The sequence below is a fragment of the Pteronotus mesoamericanus genome, unplaced genomic scaffold (assembly GCF_021234165.1).
Source record: "Pteronotus mesoamericanus isolate MK-2021 breed Mesoamerican mustached bat unplaced genomic scaffold, CSHL_Meso_final contig_116, whole genome shotgun sequence".
In the NCBI taxonomy this organism is placed as follows: Eukaryota; Metazoa; Chordata; class Mammalia; order Chiroptera; family Mormoopidae; genus Pteronotus; species Pteronotus mesoamericanus.
The window spans coordinates 11,098,692-11,115,996 of NW_026555027.1; the positions used below are offsets into that span (position 1 = coordinate 11,098,692).

At 41.3% G+C, this 17,305-nt stretch overlaps 1 protein-coding gene across 1 annotated transcript in view; it reads left to right on the forward strand.

Annotated features, from left to right (window-relative positions):
• The window catches only part of DIP2A (disco interacting protein 2 homolog A), a 109,276-nt gene that overhangs the window by 22,738 nt on the left and 69,233 nt on the right, over window positions 1-17,305 (forward strand). Inside the window, exons 2-3 of the mRNA XM_054579434.1 lie at window positions 3,216-3,287; window positions 10,468-10,587. Of these exons, the coding sequence (XP_054435409.1) occupies window positions 3,216-3,287; window positions 10,468-10,587 (192 nt within the window). The remainder of the gene's footprint in view (window positions 1-3,215; window positions 3,288-10,467; window positions 10,588-17,305) is intronic.

The following is a 17,305-nucleotide window of genomic DNA, read 5'->3' on the forward strand; positions in this document are numbered from 1 at the left end:
CAAGGGGAGAACTCCATTCTGAGATTCCCTATGGCTTTCGAGTCAGGGTTACCTCAGTTCTGTGCAGTGTATTGGGGAGCTTGGCTCTTGTGTTTGTTTCTTCGTTGTTTACTGAACTTGGGGTCAGAAAACTGGGATTCAAGTCCCTTCTCCATTAGCTTATTACAGTCATATACCACTTAACAATGGGGACCCATTCTGAGAAATGTGTTGTTAGGCGATTTTTGTCCTCGTGCAGTAATCACAGAGTGCACTTGCCCTACCACACCTAGGCTGCATGGTACAGCTTATTGCTCCTGGACTACAAGTCTGTACAGCCTGTGAAACTTACATAAAACATGAGATTAAACACAAGAGAGAATGATGCAATTAGGAGATGGTAAACACAAGGTGTATGAGGCTGCTGTCAGTGTAACACGCTACTGTTTACAGCAAATTTTTTCTTTGTAAGAAGAAATAGTACACTCTTAATGATAAAAAGTATAGTAAACACATAAACTTGTAACATAGTTATGTATTATCAAGTATTATGTACCATACATAATTGTATGTGCTGTACTTTTACAGGACTGGCAGTGCAGGTTTATTTATAGCAACATCATCACAATCATGACGGTGTTGCCGTGTGATGTTACTGGTCCATAAGAATTTTTAAGCTCCGTTGTAATCTCATGGGACCACCATCCTGTGTTCGGTCCATTGTTCGCTGAAATGTTTTGCACCCATGACCCTAGTCTTGTGTCTGGATTCTATTTTGGATTCTACTTTGCTCTTTGTGTGGGTGGAAGCTTTGTGTTCAATGGCATGTTGAGTTAGTGTCTATAAGTTGGATACGTGAAAATATGGTAACTGGTTACACATGAAAATGTGTGGCTGGTTATATTCAGTTGGTTCAGTAAAAAAAAACAAATGAGAGCTTTTGGGATATCATGAACATCCAACAGGGATTTATAGCATGTCTCATTTCTGAATGCCCTTTGGGTACATTCACCATATAAACGTTCATTTGAAATGGGAACATAAGAAACTATGTCTAGAAAGTGAATACTTTTAAAATATCCTGGAAAAGCTAATGCTCTGATTTTACATAGTGATTTACCTGTTTTAGTTTGTGTAGCAATATTTAGTGTTCATTTAAATTTATCCTAGTTACATACTTTTATATATTCTAGAGGAAATTGTTTTAGTAGGTTGCTTTAAAAAATACTTGCGCTTCAAAGTTGTTTACAAGTTGAAACACTTGTGAACAACTTTAAATTTACTGTAAGTGGAATAACACAATTATATTCTGGATCCTATGAGGGTTTGTGAGTATCAAATGAGTGGGGAGGACAGGATGATCTGCCCCTCAAGGGCCACTGCAGTCAACAGTGGATTGTGCGTGCATTGCATTGCGAATGGATTGATGGTAAAATAGAGTGCTTGGAGAAAAACACTGGGGGTAATGGGGTAAGATTTACAAGATAGTGCCATTTGCGTAAAGTAAAAGTGCATGGACACAAGGCAGTATATATTCTGCAGAACATACTCAAATTAAAAGACACTGACTGCAGTCGAATAGTTTCCTCTGGCAGGGATAGGATAGTGGGGGCAGAAGGATACACAAACGGTAGGAGAGATGAAATAACTGGAGGCAGTCCCCGGGGAGGGCCTGACTCAATGAGCTGTTGTCAGAGCAGAGGATCTGTGCAAGATGGGTGGGCCTCTTCAGGCCACGGGGGCTTTGTGGCAGCCTGGCCCATCCCGGAGCAGTGCCTGCTTGGTGGGCAGGAGCTGGTGCTTCCCTGACCGCAGACACATCTTCTGCAGGCTGGTGTGTTAATGTCCACTCAGAGGCTTCCAGTGAGGCTTAACTTAGAACGGCAGATGTTTAGCGGTGTTGGTCTTTTGACATGACGAATCCTGTGGTCAACAGTTTATATAACCCTGGCTGAGTGCCTCAGTTTGTTGTAGCGTCATCGTCCGTACACCAGAAGGTTGTGGGTTTGATGCTTGGTCAGGGGACATACCTAGGTTGCTGGTTTGGTCCCCAGTGGGGTTCGTATGGGAGGCAACTGATCAGTGTTTCTCACAGCCATGTTTTTCTCTCTCCCAACCCCCCCCTTCCCTCTCTCTCTAAAATCAATAAATGTATCTTCAGGTGAGATTAAAAATAAAATAGTTTCTCTAAAGGAAATACTTGTAAAGCACCCACTAAATGATAGCAGCCTGACAGCTCTGCTTGTTTGTTGGGAGTGAAGGGAGAGTGAGGGGGCAGGGATGGGGTGAGAGGGGAGCTTGAAGAACACGAAAGCTTTCTATTGAAGGCAGTTCACCCAAAGAACAAGCTGCTAGTGGAAGTTGTAATATATATGTCTGGTCTAAATAAAGTCTCCAAAACATGACACATCCACTGTGAACATCCGGTTCTGTCTGGCAAACCATGTGGTGTTCTTAGATCGAAAAGTGTGTTTCCTCTCTTGTTCCTGGATGTTAATTCACTTTTAGGCTCTTCTTCTTTATAATGTTATCACAGCAACAGTTCCTTTCCCTGAATCCTCACCAGGAACACCCTGTGGTTGGGAAGGTTTATTTCCTCTGAGTCCTTTAACACCAGTGCTTCACAGCTTGAACCTTTGCAGGAATCACTGCGGTGTCTTGGTAAAATGGAGGTTTGCATTCCCTCAGTCTGGGGCACGGCCTCAAGAGTCTGCATTCCATTCACATGGAATGTTGAGTAATTATTTACATAAAGTAAAATTTACCCTTTTTAGTGTGTAATTCTGTAAGTTGTTGACAAACAAGGTTGTGCAACCACCACCAAAATCAAAACACAACAGCTTCATTATCCCCCAGATTCTCTGGTCCCTCTTCGTAGTCAGCCCTCCCCTCACTCCCAGCCCTGACAACCACTGTCTGTTCTCTGTCTTTTTATAGTTCCGTTTTTTCCAGAATGTCATGTAAATGGAAGAATTCAGTATGTAGCCTTTTAAGCCTGGCTTCTTTCACTTAGCAATATGTATTTAGGAGCTATCTAAATTGTTCAATATATCGATAGTTTGTTCCTTTTTACTGCTGAATAGTATTTCATTGTGTGGATGTATCATAGTTTGTTTACCAGTCACTAATTGAAGGACATTTGTGTTTCCAATTTTTTTCACTATGAATTAATCTTTAATTAAAAATTTTAGTAACTTTAGAAGAAATATAATTCTCTTTTATCATTGTTGTTTTAGGTGACATCACTCAAAAAGGATATGAAAAGAAAAGAGCAAAGCTGCTTGCACGTTATATACCACTTATTCAAGGTAAGGTCCGCACACTCAGGTGTTTTGTAACAATTATATTGTCTCATAGAACTTGATTAAAATAGATTTTAGAGTTTAACATTCGTATGTCTCCTATTTTTCCTGTGTTTCCTATTAAAGACTGGGAAAATAAAGTCTCTGATATTAAATGATAAAATCTAAAGGCATTGATTATAATTTATAGCTCTGGTTTGGTATAGATCTCATTCTCAAATAGAAGTTATTTTATTTTAATTGAATATTGTGGGAGGGAGCTCTTCATGTCCCCGTTCGGGCATGTTCGTCCCTGTTCGGGCGCCGGCTGTGAGAGGGACGCCAGACTCTGGATTGGAGGGCCCCAGTTTGGGCGCCAGCTGTGGGAGGGAGCTCTTCATGTCCCTGTTTGGGCGCCAGCTGTGAGAGGGACGCCGGACTCTGGATCTGAGGGTCTCTGTCCGGGGGCCAGCTGAGGGAGGGAGCGTGGGCTCTGAACCCGTTGAGCCCGTCCCGGGGTTGTCATGGATGGAGGGAAATAGTAAATCATTCCAGACACTTCTCTGTCTGCCAGGAGAGAGGTATGGCTCTTCCCTCTAGTGGAGAAGGCCCCAAGCCCCTGTGTCCAAAGGCTTTTATTGAAAGGGTTATCAGTGGGGCCAGGTAATAGGAATGTACAGATGATCTCATTACAGCAGTATGTTAATGTTCACAGAGAATAGATGATGTTGAGGAAAACAAATGTCAGGAACACACCGATTTACATGGGTCCGAGAGGAGACGAGTAACCATGAGAGCATAAACATAAGAGCACCAAACGGTTTAGGGTCAGGGTCTGTGAATAATGTAAATTTCCTTCCCAGCATGAGCTGGTTATCATAGCTTTTGAGGGAAAAACAAAGCATGCTTCAAGGAATTTACTTCTAGACCTGATTTTCCCCAGGTACCGCCAGATTGATCCTGTTTAGGGGTGTCTCTAGTGTTGTTTCAAACCTGAGCCAGGCAGGGGGAGGGCAAGGCAGCCCGGAGATAAGGAGACTTCTTTCAGATAGAATGAGGACCCCGGCCATATCAAAGCCAAGGGGTGAAGGTCTTTTGCCCTTTCTCCGTGTCCCCCAAGTTCTTCCCTAATCCCTATTGTTTTCCATGCCTGACTTAGGTTGCCCCTTCTATCGAGGGATCTTACCCGTCATTGACTAACCAGCCATCCTCCAGGGCCAAGTAGGGTGATGTGAGAGAGGCAGGGGCTGTGCCCCTGCCAGGGAGACAGGTTTTGCTTCCTCAGTGGCCTGTTTTCCCAAGGTCTCCTTGATTAGCTCCAGCCTTGGGGCATTCTTGCTTGTTGGCGGGGCTGCAGTTCCTAAAACCAGGTGGGGCATTTCCCAACAAGTATTGAACATGATTATTTTTGTGATTATCCTAAGGAACATTTCCTTGCTTAGGTTTGAAACAAATATTGTAAAGATGTCAGTTCTTCTCACCTCAGATGGATCTGTAGAGTCAGCACATTCATCATTTGAACAGATTTTGTGTGTGTGTAGTTTAACGAGCTAAGTATAAATTTTATATACAAGTTTAAAGGGCCAAGTGATTGAAAATAATGCTCAAGAAAGAGTGAGATGGGTGGATTTGCTTTATCAGGGTATGAAGAATGAATGTCAAGTTGCCGTCAGTACGACAGCATGATTTGGCACAGGAGTGGCCCACTGGATGAGCAGAGTGGAGCATGGGGCCCAGGCACAGGTGTGCATCTGGTGGAGACTTGGCTCATGGTAAAGACAGCATTGCAGGTCATGGTGCTGGCCCAGTTCCTTCCTCACACGTAAGACACATGACATTGGACACAAAAATCAGTTCCATTGTATGATAGGTCTAAATGTGAAAGGCAAATAGTATAGCACCTTTAGAAGGTCATAGAAGAAATTGTTATCATCTTGAAACTCTTGTTAAAATTAAGCGTTTTATTTTATCAAAAGTCACCATGAGGAGAATACAGACAAGCTACTGAGTGGGAGAAGATAATTGTAACACAGATAACTAAAAACAGCACCATTCAAAAGAACTTTCTGGGATAAGGAAAGTGATCTGAGGCTATAGTGTCCAGTGAACTGAATACTTGCCACAATAGAGCTTTGAGCACTTGAAAAAATGGCAAGTGTGGAAGACTGAATTTTTAACTTAATTTTAATTAATTTCAACTCAATAGCCAGAAAGTTCCCCAACATGATTAAAATAGAAAAAGCCCAGAAGAAAAATGAGCCGAAGACTTGGGTAAGCATTTCATAAGAGGAAACCATCATGGCCAGCAAGTGAACAAAAGGTGCTAAACCTCCGCAGTAACCAGAGAAGTGCCGATTACTGCCTAACCTACCTCCGGTTGTTGGAGGGGATTTGGATGGTGGGGATATGGACAACTAGCGTTACTTGGTAAAGTTGAAGAGGTCCGAGGTGACCAGCAATTCTCCTTCAGGGACACGGGAGCCCTTGAGAAACTTCAAATGTTTGCACCTGTGTTTGCCCATGCACAAGAGTGTGTGTTGTATCCTTCAACTGTCAATAGCTAGAACACCAGCCAGCAGAATTCATACAGGGGAGAGCTGAAGACCTACATGTATCAGCAAGGATGAAGCCTGTAAACATATGGCTAGTGAAGGAAACAACTGCAAAGGAATATAGGCAGTATAAGTTTAAAAACATGCCAAACTGTGTATTTAGGAACCTTTATGTAGTTGGTAAAGAAAGATAAGGAAGTGGTTTTCACTGAAGTCAGCATGTTTTGTCGTGGAGTGAGGCTGGAGGGACTACAGGGGATCCTGCGGACTTGAGTGTTTATTTCTTAACCAGTATCATTGTTATTTCCTTATAATAATTCTTAAAGTGCAAACCTGCTTTATGCTGCTTATATCAATGTGATATATTTTATAGTCAAAACAAAACGAATAGTGGAGTCTCTTTATACACTGACATTCATTCCTCCAAAATAAAGCAAAGAGGATCTCTGAGTAAAATTGGAATTTAAGGAAATGATGGAAACAGCTGACAGCCTGTTTGCAAACATCAACAGCCGCCGTCACGCTATGCGATCACATACTGCAGCGTTTCCATCCTATGCAGGGTGAGACAAGAGTGCTCATAGTGCCTGCCCTTAGGCCGCTGCGTTCGGTGGCCACTGCTGGTGTGGTGTGATGGGAAACAAAGCAGGATGAGCTGCTTCAGTTACAGATGGTATTATTTTATACCTTGGAAACACAGGTGGCTGCTTAATAACTATTAGAATTAGTAAGAGTTTTTGGTTTGAGCCCTGGCTGGTGTAGCTCAATCAGTGGATTGAGCACCAGCGTGGGAACCAGAGGGTTGCTCCTTCAAGTCCCAGTCGGGGGCACATGCCTCGGTTGCAGGCCAGGTCCCCAGTAGGGGGAGCACTAAAGGCAACCACACATTGATGTTTCTTCTTTCTCCCTCCTTCCCTCTCTCTCTGAAAATAAATAAAATCTTTACAAAAAAAAAAAAGTTTTTGGTTTGACATAAGACAAATGTGCAAGAACCTATAGCTTTTCTCTAGCAAGATTTCTGGTACCGAAAAAACATTTGTAGGGGCAGTAAATTGTCAATTGCTTATTAATTTAGTAAGAAAGCCACAGAACCTATATTAGGGTCATAAAATCTATTTGAAAGAAATAACCAAGATCCTAAAATAGAAGAAACACCAATTTCCTAAGGGGAAAATCATATATGAAGAACTCACATGACTCCACACCAAGAATACATACAATCCAATTTAAAAAATGGACAAAGGACCTGAGCAGACACATCTCCAAGGAGAGCATACACAGGGGGCCCATAGACTTATGAAAGGATGCTCAACATCACTAGCTATCAGAGATGTACAAATTAAAATCACAATGAGATATCACCTCACACCTGTCAGAATGGCCATCGTTAACAAATTATCAAACAAGTGCTGGCGAGGTTGTGGAGAAAAGAGAACCCTAGTACACTGTTGATGGAAATGCAGACTAGTGCAGCCACTGTGGAAAACAATATGGAATTTCCTCAAAAAACTGAAAATGGAACTGCCTTTTGATTCAGTGATTCCACTACTGGATTTATATCCCAAGAATCCGGAAACACCGATTCAAAAGAACCTATGTACCCCAAAGTTCATAGCAGCACAATTTACAATAGCCAAGTGCTGAAAACAGCTTAAGTGCCCATCAGTAAATGAGTGTATTACAAAACTGTGGTACATTTACACAGTGGAATACTGCTCAGCAGAAAGAAGGAAGGAACTCCTATCCTTCGAGACAGCATGGATAGAACTGGAGAGCATTATGCTAAGTGAAATAAGCCAGGCTGTGAAAGACAAATACCATATAATCTCTCCTATAAGTGGAACCTAATCAACAAAACAAACAAAGGAGCAAAATAGAACCGGAGGCATGGAAACAAAGAACAGACTGACAGTAACCAGAAGGGAGGGGGGAGGAAGTTAATGGAGCAAAGAAGGGGAAGGGCCAAGTCAAGGAACATGTATAAAGGACCCACGGACATGGACAATAGGATAAGGATTGACTGGGGGGGAGTCAGGGGAGAGCAGCAGGGGAAAAACTGGGACAACTGTAATTGAACAATAAAAAAATTACCATAAAATAAGCAGTTTCAAAATTACTGTCTAAACATAATGTTGTTGAGTCTGAATACCAGTGGCTGATTCCCCCCACCCCCTAATCTGGAATGGGGAAAAAATAACCCACTTGAAGGAGGAAAGTTCTGAGAGTAGCCAATACATTTTTTAAAAAGAATGCTAGTGAGAAAGAAGCCCTCAGCTGGCCCTGAAGATGCTGAACCTGACTGTGTACACTTGGTGGTCACAGCAGCGGGTCTTGTGCAGGGCGCAGAAGAAAGTGAGTGGAAGAGAAAGGGGTCTGGCAATGACTCAGGAGCATTCAAAGGGCAGAGACAGCAGAGCTGGGATCCTCTTCCTCTCCATTGTTAGTGAACATAGACTTTAGAAGGATTACAGCTCTAAATAGGTTTGTAATGATGAGATAATATAAAATTCAGAAGTACCTTTGAATAACCTTTGAGTGGAGGTTACAAGGGAAACCTAGAAGTTAGGAAGGAAAAGAAAAGCTGGTATGATTGGTTCCCTGGAAATGAAAACATTTCAGAATGATTGAGCCGCCACCAGCGGGGCCATAGATCAGAGAGGCGAGCTCAGTGCAGGGATTATCCCCAGCAGACCAGAGCTTCCTGCAGTTCTTCTCAGGGGCTTATTAGCTGGGTGAAATGAAGAGAAATTCAGAGAAGAGAAAATATGGATGGACAATAAACATCATGTTCAACTCCAGTAGTAGGTAGGGAAATTCAAATTAAAGTGAACCATTTTTCTCCTGTCAGCTTTGCAAAATTCTAAAACTTTTTATAACATCCAATGCCAACAAGGGTGTGAGGAAATGGTACCTTCACACATTGCTTGTGAGTGCGAATTACTGTAATCTTTTTGGAAAGTTACCCTTTGATATCTGTTAAAATTAAAAATATACCTACTCTTTTATCTAGTAATTTCACAGTGGGTTTTGTATCTTTGTTGAATAAATGAATCTATCTCAAAGAATCCAAGTACCTATATTTTGGAATGTAAGAATAGGGATGTCCATTGATATGTACATCAGTTTGCAACACACCTGTTTATAATCTATGGCACGTAACGTTCTGTGCATTCTCAACTCCATTATGAATGTAAGATAATTTCATTCAGTCACAACAAAAAAAGCCAGTGGCAGTACTGACCAGTATTGCTGTGGATGCATGTGTTTGTATGTGTATACGTGTGCATCGAGGGTCAAATTCTGAAGAGCCGAACATTGACTTTCAGAGGGGTTCTCATTCTCTAGTGCTAAAACTGACCACCTAAAATGTGGGACTTGATGCAACAGGGACAGCCTCTTTCTGCTCCCAGACCTGCCGTCTGGCTGGGCTGGAGGGCAGCTGCAGGCCGGCCACAGAGCCGGAGCCAATGTCCTGGGGGGCTCCTCAGTCAGTACTGTGGTAGTGGTGCTGGGAGACTCAGAGAGCCAAGCACAGGGCTCCTGGACTGCTTCTGTCCCCCTCTGTCCTCTCCTGTGTTCTTTCAGGGTGTTGTCCCTGAGAGGACATGGTGACCCAGCGGGGAGCTGTGTCGCCTTTCCTGACTGGCCTCGGAAGTCCTGCAGCATCACCCCTGCTACACTGTGGCCATCAGTCAGTCACTGACTACCAGGGTCCAAAGCAGGGATAAACTATCTTCTTTTCCGGCAACAACGGGGGCCAGAGGAGCCCATAGGGCTGGAGTCCTGCTGGCCGTTTTTATGAGATGTTTTGAACCAAAGGCTAAATTAAGCTGATTCTTTTGATGACACACAACTGAAAGCTTTGCTTTATGCTGCTCTCAGATGTCCTCACATGGGGACTTCGACAACACCAGGGGTTTTGTTTAATGATCCTCCATGCTTGTACCCCGTTCCTTTACTCACCATGCTGTGTCCTGAGGGCCTGTGTGGTCAGGAGTGGGACATGAGAACTGTGGGCCTGGCCACGAGTGTGGACAGCCCTCCGTGGGTTGGGTGTGGAGACCGTGAGCAGCTGTGGCAGGCCAGGGCGGTTGGGCCTGAGTCTGAGCGGTGTAGTCTGCCATCATCCTTAACATCTGTGCCTTTCCCTTCTCTCCCTCCACCAGCCCACTTCTTTTCTCCTGTGTCTGAGAGCTTCTGGTGACACCCTTGTGATTGCTTAGTGGGCTGTTTCTCACATAGAGTATGCCAACACTGTGGATAGTGCCAGGAAAAGTGACTCAGGTCCTTTCAGACTCAGGAAATGTTTATAGCGCAGAAATACCCTTTCAGAGGGCCTCGTCTAGAAAGTCTCCCTGAGCAGCTGCATGTGTGGTGCTCATGGGCTCAGGATTGGGCTCTGTGATGGTCACTTTCTTGCGAATGGCGGATGACAGACATGGGCGGGCTGGGCATTGTGGGGAGAGAGCTGGAAATGGACATCCATGGCTCCCCCTTGATCTCTACACTAGGGTCCTCGGGGTGCGAGGGCCAGCACAGGGTGCATGTGCTCAGATCACTGATTTTGGTACAGTGGGTGCTGTTTAAAATGGGTTTTTCCATAATTGGAAAAACAAATGGTTGACATAAGTCATACCTATAAAATTGTGTTTCAGGAGTGGACCCATCCCTCCAAGCAGAGCCTAGGACCCCTGGGCCCTCACAAACCACGGCTGCAGTGCCTAAGCAGCAGAAGCCGCGGCCCACCAACTCACGGGACGAGCGCTTCCGGTCAGGTAGGGACCAGAGGCAGCAGGCCTCCACTCTCCGACTCTAAATCTTTGGATTATTTTTTCCTTGCTAAAAATATCTGCTGAAGAAATTATTTTTATTTGAGTGATAATTTACCACATCATCATTTTTTTATTAATTTTTTTTTACTGTCGGAACTACTGCAGTTACCCCTATTTCCTCCCTTCCCCTCTTTGCCCCGCATTACCTGGCCCCGCCACCCCGGCCTTCACCACATTGTTGTCTGTGTCCATGCATATCTGCATGCATGTTCTTTGGCTAATCTTTTCCAGTTCCCTGCACCTGTTCCCCTTCGGGGATCTGCCAGTCTGTTCCATGTATCCATACCTCTGGTTTTATTTTGTTCATTAGATTCCACAGATGAGTGAGATCATATGGTATTTGTCATTTTCTGACTGACTGACTTATTTTGCAAAGCATAATATAATTTAACCTTCACATAACCATGGTATGTTTTAGTGTAGACAGTAGTGTAAGGGCTTGCTTCTTAGGAGATGTTTCTAAAACTTACCCATTTGAAAAAATTCTTTAAATACTTTGTTAAGAAATTGAGTTAAATGGAAGTCTGACAAGTATGGAATTAAAGAAACCACATCCATCCAGACAGGTAGGAAGGGCGCAGACGCAGAACGCGCTGGTCCCTCATCCACGTGTGGTGGATAAAAATTCAGGAGGGATATCTTAGGAGCGAGGAGTCCCAGCCCCACAGCAGGCCTCCCAGCCCAGAGTTCCAGTGCTGGGAAAATAATATCGCCATAACTTCTGGCTCCAAAAACCTGTGAGGATTGAGTTGGTGGAAGAAACTGCTGGAGTCCCAAACAGTTCCCCTTAAAGAACCCACACACTGACTCACCTTCTCAGACTCACTCCCTCTGGGCTTCAGCACCCAGGCAGCTGCTTGAAAGGCATCTGTGGCATATAGGAAGGAACTGAAGTGTCTGGCATCAAGGGGAGAGCTGGGGGACAGCTTTCTTTCAGACAGAACAGCGGAAAGAGGCCATTGTCTGTTTTCTGAGCCTTCTCCCCACAGAGCCACAGAGACTGCAGGCGAGTGCCATATCTGAGACTCCATCAACTGGTTAACACTGTTTGCCCTGCCCTGGAGATCCCCTGAGACTCCATCCCACCCAACTAACGGGCCCACCCAAACTGTTGGGGTCGTGTGAGAGGCAACCAGTTGATGTTTCTCTCACCCATTGATGTTTCTCTCCCTCTCTTTCTCCCTGCTTTCCCCTCTCTCTGAAAATAAATAAATAAAATCTTTAAAAAATAATTAAAAGTAAATAAAAACTACTAGAACTGATAACTGAATTCATTACATTAGCAGTATATAAAATAAATATTCAGGAATTGGTTGCATTTTAATTTATCTTTAACTTTATTTTTAAAATTTTTGTCTATTGATTTTAGGGTAAGAGAGAGAAACATTGATTTGTTGTTTCACTTCATTATGCACTTATTGATTGATTCTTGTTTGTGCCCTGACTGGGGATTGAACTCACAACCTTGCTTTTAACCAACTGAGCTACTTGGCCAGGGCTCAGTTGCATTTTTATGCACCCATAATGAACTCTCGGGAAGGGAAAATAAAAAGAAATCCCATTTACAATTACATCAAAAAAATAAAATACCCAGGAAAAAATTTAACCCAGGAAGTAAAATTATAAGGTACTGAAGAAAGTAATTGAAGAAGATAGAAATAAATGGAAGTATATACTATGCTCATGAGTAGGAATAATTAACATCATTAAAATGTCAATACTACACAAAGCAATTTGTAGATGCAACACAATTTCTATCAAAATACCAGTGGCATATCTCACAGAAATAGAACAAATAATCCAAAAATTTGTATGGAACCACAAAAGGCCTCCAATAGCCACATCAATATTGAGAAAAAAGAACAGAGTTGCAGGTGTCATGCTACCTGATATAAAAATATCCTAAAAGACCATAATAATCAAAACAGCATGATACTGGCATAAAAACAAACATGTAGATCAATGGAACAGAATAGCGAGCCCAGAAATAAACCCACACCTAGATGGTCAATTAATATTTGACAAAGGAGGCAACAGCATATAATCTGGTAAAGACAGTTTATTCAATAAGTGGTGCTGGGAAAATTGGACAGATACATGCAAAAAATGAAACTAGACCGACTTCTTACACCACATACAAGAATAAACTCAAAATGGATTAAAGACGTTAAATTAAGACTTGAAACTCAAACTTCTAGAAGGAAACATAGGCAGTAAAATCTCGGACATTTCTTGTAGCAATACTTTTTCTGACCTATCTCCTGGGGCAAAGGAAAGAAAAGAAAAAATAACAAATGTGACCACGTGAAACTAATAAGTTTTTACATAGCAAAGAAAATAATCAACAGATGAAAAGACAACCTACTGAATGGAAGATAAAAGGATTAATATCCAAAATTTATAAAGAACTCATACAACTCAACACTAAAAAAAAAAAATCCAATCTCCAAAATGGGCAGAGCCCTGGCTAGTATGGCTCAATGGATTGTGCGCCAGCCTGCAAACTGAAAGGTCGCCGGTTTGATTCCCAGTTGGGGCATATGCCTGGATTGTGGACCAGGTCCCTGGTTGGGGCATGCGAGAGGCAACCACACATTGATGTTTCTCTCCCTGTCTTTCTCCCTCCCTCCTCCTCTCTCTAAAAGTAAATAAATAAAATCTTAGAAAAAATAAATAATGGGCAGAGGGCCCCAGCCAGTGTGGCTCAGTTGATTGGAGTGTGATCCTGTAAACTGAAAGGTCACGGGTTCTATTCCTGGTCAGGGCACATGCCTGGGTTGCGGGTTTGGTTCCACTCAGGGGTGTGCCAAGAGGTGGTTATCAGTGTTTCTCTCTTACATTGATGTTTTTCTCCCTCTCTCTCTAAATTCAATAAGCATGTCCTTGAGTGAGGATAAAAAAAAAAAGTGGGCAGGGGATCTGAATAGAACCTTCTTCAAAGAGAGCATACACATCTGCCGATAGACATATGAAAAGATGCTAAACAGCACTGATCATCAGAGAAGTGCAAATTGAAACCGCAATGAGATATCCCCTCACACTTGTCAAAATGACTATCATCAATAAACCCACAAACAGCAAATGCTGGCAAGGATGTAGAGGAAAGGCAACTGTTGTGCATTGTTGGTGGCAATGCAGATTGGTGCAGCCACTATGGAAAACAGTATGTAAGTTCCTCAAGAGACTAAAAATGGAATGTGCCTTATGACCCAGTGATTCCACTTCTGGGTATATATCTGAAGAAACCCAAAACACTAATTCAGCAGAATATATGCACCCTTATGTTTATGGCAGCATTATTTACAATAGCTAAGATATGGAAGCAATCCAAGTGCCCATCAATAAATGAGTGGATAAAGTTGTAGTACATACAGGGTGGGGCAAAAGTAGGTTTACAGATATTTGCATGGAAAATAATACAATAATTAATAAATAATAAGAATAAACTGTGTTCTGTGTACTCACAACTGTTAATCTACTTTTGCCCCACCCTGTGTATACAAATGGACTATTGCTCAGCCATAAAAAAGAATAAAATGTTGCCAACTACTACAGCATGGTTGGACCTGGAGAGTATCATGCTAAGTGAAGTCAGTCAGAGAAAGAAAAAACAGAGAAAGAAAATACCATATGATTAAACTTATATGTAGAATCTTAAGAACAGTAAATTAACAAAATTGAAACAGACTCATAGACACAGAAACAGACTGATGATTGCTTGAGTGTGGTGGGACTGGGTGAAAAAGGTGAAGGAATTAGCAGAACAATTGGTAGTTATAAAATAGTCATGGGGATGTAAAATACAACATAGGAGTTATAGTCAACAGTACTGTAGTAGCTGTGTGTGGTGCCAGGTGGGTACTGGAAACACTTTGTAAAGGGCATTATTATCTAACCAATATGGTTAGTAACCCCTGAAACTTAAGATAAAATAATATTGAATGTAAATTGTAATTGAAGAATAAAATGTAAATTAAAAATAAATGGCCATTTTTGCTTTAAGAATATCTAGAAAGGACCTTAAGATCTTAAATGTTATGTCAACAAAGTGTGATGAAGAGATTTGAGAAATTTTTGATCAGATAATTTTTTACCAATTTAATGTACATTTAAAGAAAATTCATCAGCCCTGGCTGGTGTGGCTCAGTGGCTTGAGTGTTGGCCTGGAAACCAAAGGGTTGCTGGTTTGATTCCCAGTCTAGGGCACATGCCTGGATTGGGGGCCAGGTCCCCAGTAATGGGCATGTGAGAGGCAACCACACATTGATGTTTCTCTCCACCACTTCCTTCCTCCCCCCCTCTAAAATAAATAAATAAATAAATAAATAAATAAATAAATGTACTTAAAAAAAAATTGCTTGTTCTAAAAAAAACTTAATCACACTGATAATTATTTTTTTCTGTAATATAATTAATACATGTAGTATAAAGTATCAAACCAAGTTTAAGGACAATAGTAAAAGTCACCTGAAGTCTCTGAATACCAGGACAACCACCCTCAGCATTTCACTGAGCACCATCTTCTTCAGCCCTGGAGGGAAACACATGCAGACCCATGTACACAGTCCATGAATGGGATCACGTAAAGGGTCTCCTCCCTCTCCCTGTCTTCCTTATTTCCCTGTCCCCATCCTCCCCACCATCCACTTCCATGTAACTGATATTAATAAACTGTTTTCTGCCCTTGTGAACTTTATTCTAGTTCTAATTCTTTTTTTTCTGAATATAAGACTTTTATCGTAAATACGGTTTGCTAATATTTCCTCCTAGGCTTTATCTTGTCTTTGTAGTCTCTTAAAGTGTCTTTTGAAAAACACAGATTTTTAATTTTAATGAAGTCCAACTCATCAGTTCTTTAAGTCTATAGTGCCTTTGTTCTTGTATCTAAGAAATCTGTCTAATCTAGGATCATAAAGATTTCACCTAGAAGTTTTATAGTTTTAAGGTTTTACCTTTAGGTCTATGATCCGTATTTTAGTTAGTTTTCATATGAGTTCAACATATGAATCAAAGCTTAGTTTTTGCTTGTGGATATCCAGTTTGTGGAGCATACACTGCCTGCTTCTTCATTTAAAAGCAGTCACATGGGCATGTGTGGCTGTTTCTGGACTCTGTTGTGTTCTGTGGATGTATTCATTCTTCTTTATGGAAAACCCTGCTCTCAAGCAGGGTTTCCATAAGCTATGGTTATAGCTTAATAATAATTGTTGAAATCAGTAGTGTTAGTCCTCCAAGTTTGTTCTTTTTGGTTATTCCCATGTGTGTAATGTATCTTCCTTCCTCTGGCACTTTTAAGATTTTTCTCTATCACTGCTTTTGAGTGACTTACTATGATGTACCTTGGTGTAGTTTCCTTTATGTTTCTTGTGCTTTGTTGAACTTCTTTGATCTGTTGGTTTATCAGGTTTCGTTTGTTTCTGAGACACTAAACAAAATGAAAGTGTTTCAAGATATCTTTTGATTTCTTTTCCTTGATCTCATTGTTGACCCATTCATTGTTTAATAATATGTTATTTACCTTCCATGTCTTTATGTGCTTTCCATTATTCTTGTGATTGATTTCTAGTCTCATAGCATTATGGTCAGAGAAGATGCTTGATATGATTCCAGTCTTCTTAAATTTATTGGGACTTGTTTTGTGTCCTGATATGTGGTCTATTCTATAAAATGTTCCAAGTGCACTTGAAAAGTATCTACATTCTGCTGCTTTTGGGTGAAATGCTCTGAAGATGTCATTTAAATTCATTTGACCTAGTGTATTGTTTAGGGCCTCTGTCTCCTTTTTGATTTTCTGCCTGAAAGATCTACCCAGTGAAATCAAAGGGGTGTTAAAATCCTCAACTATGACTGTATTTCTGTCGATCTTTCCCTTTATGCCCGTCAAGATGTGCTTTACATACTTAGGCGCTTCTATGTTGGGTGTGTAAATGTTTACTAGGGTTATGTACTCTTGTTGGATTGTTCCCCTTATCAGTATGTAGTGTCCTTCCTTGTCTCTTCCTATAGCCTTGGTTTTAAAGTCTATTTTGTTGGATATAAGTATTGCTACCCTAGCTTTTTCTTCCTTTCCATTTGCATGAAATATCTTTTTCCATCCCTTTACTTTTAGTCTGTGTGTATCTTCTGACCTCAGGTGGGTTTCTTGGAGGCAGCACTGAAAAACACACACAGACATGAAAGCTAAATAACATGTTATTAAACAGTGAATGGGTCAATGATGAGATCAAGGACAAAATCAAAAGATACTTCAAAACAGAGGAAAATGAAAACACAACAATCAAAAATCTGTGGTACATAGGGAAAGCAACCCTAAGATGGAAATTCATAGTATTACAGGCCTATATCAAAAAACAAGAAAAAGCTCAAATAAGCAATCTAACTTTACACTTAATGGAACTTGAAAAGGACAATAAACAAAGCCCAAAGTGAGTAGAAGAAAGGAAATACTAAAGATCAGAGTAGAAATAAATGAAATAGTCTTAAAAATGATACAAAAGATCAATGAATACAAGAGCTGGTTGTTTGAAAAGATAAAGATTGACAAACCTTTAACCAGACTTATTGAGAAAAATGGAGGACCCAAATAAATGAAATCAGAAATGAAGAGGAGAAATAACAACTGACACCAAGAAAATACAAATACTAATATAAGAAAATATTA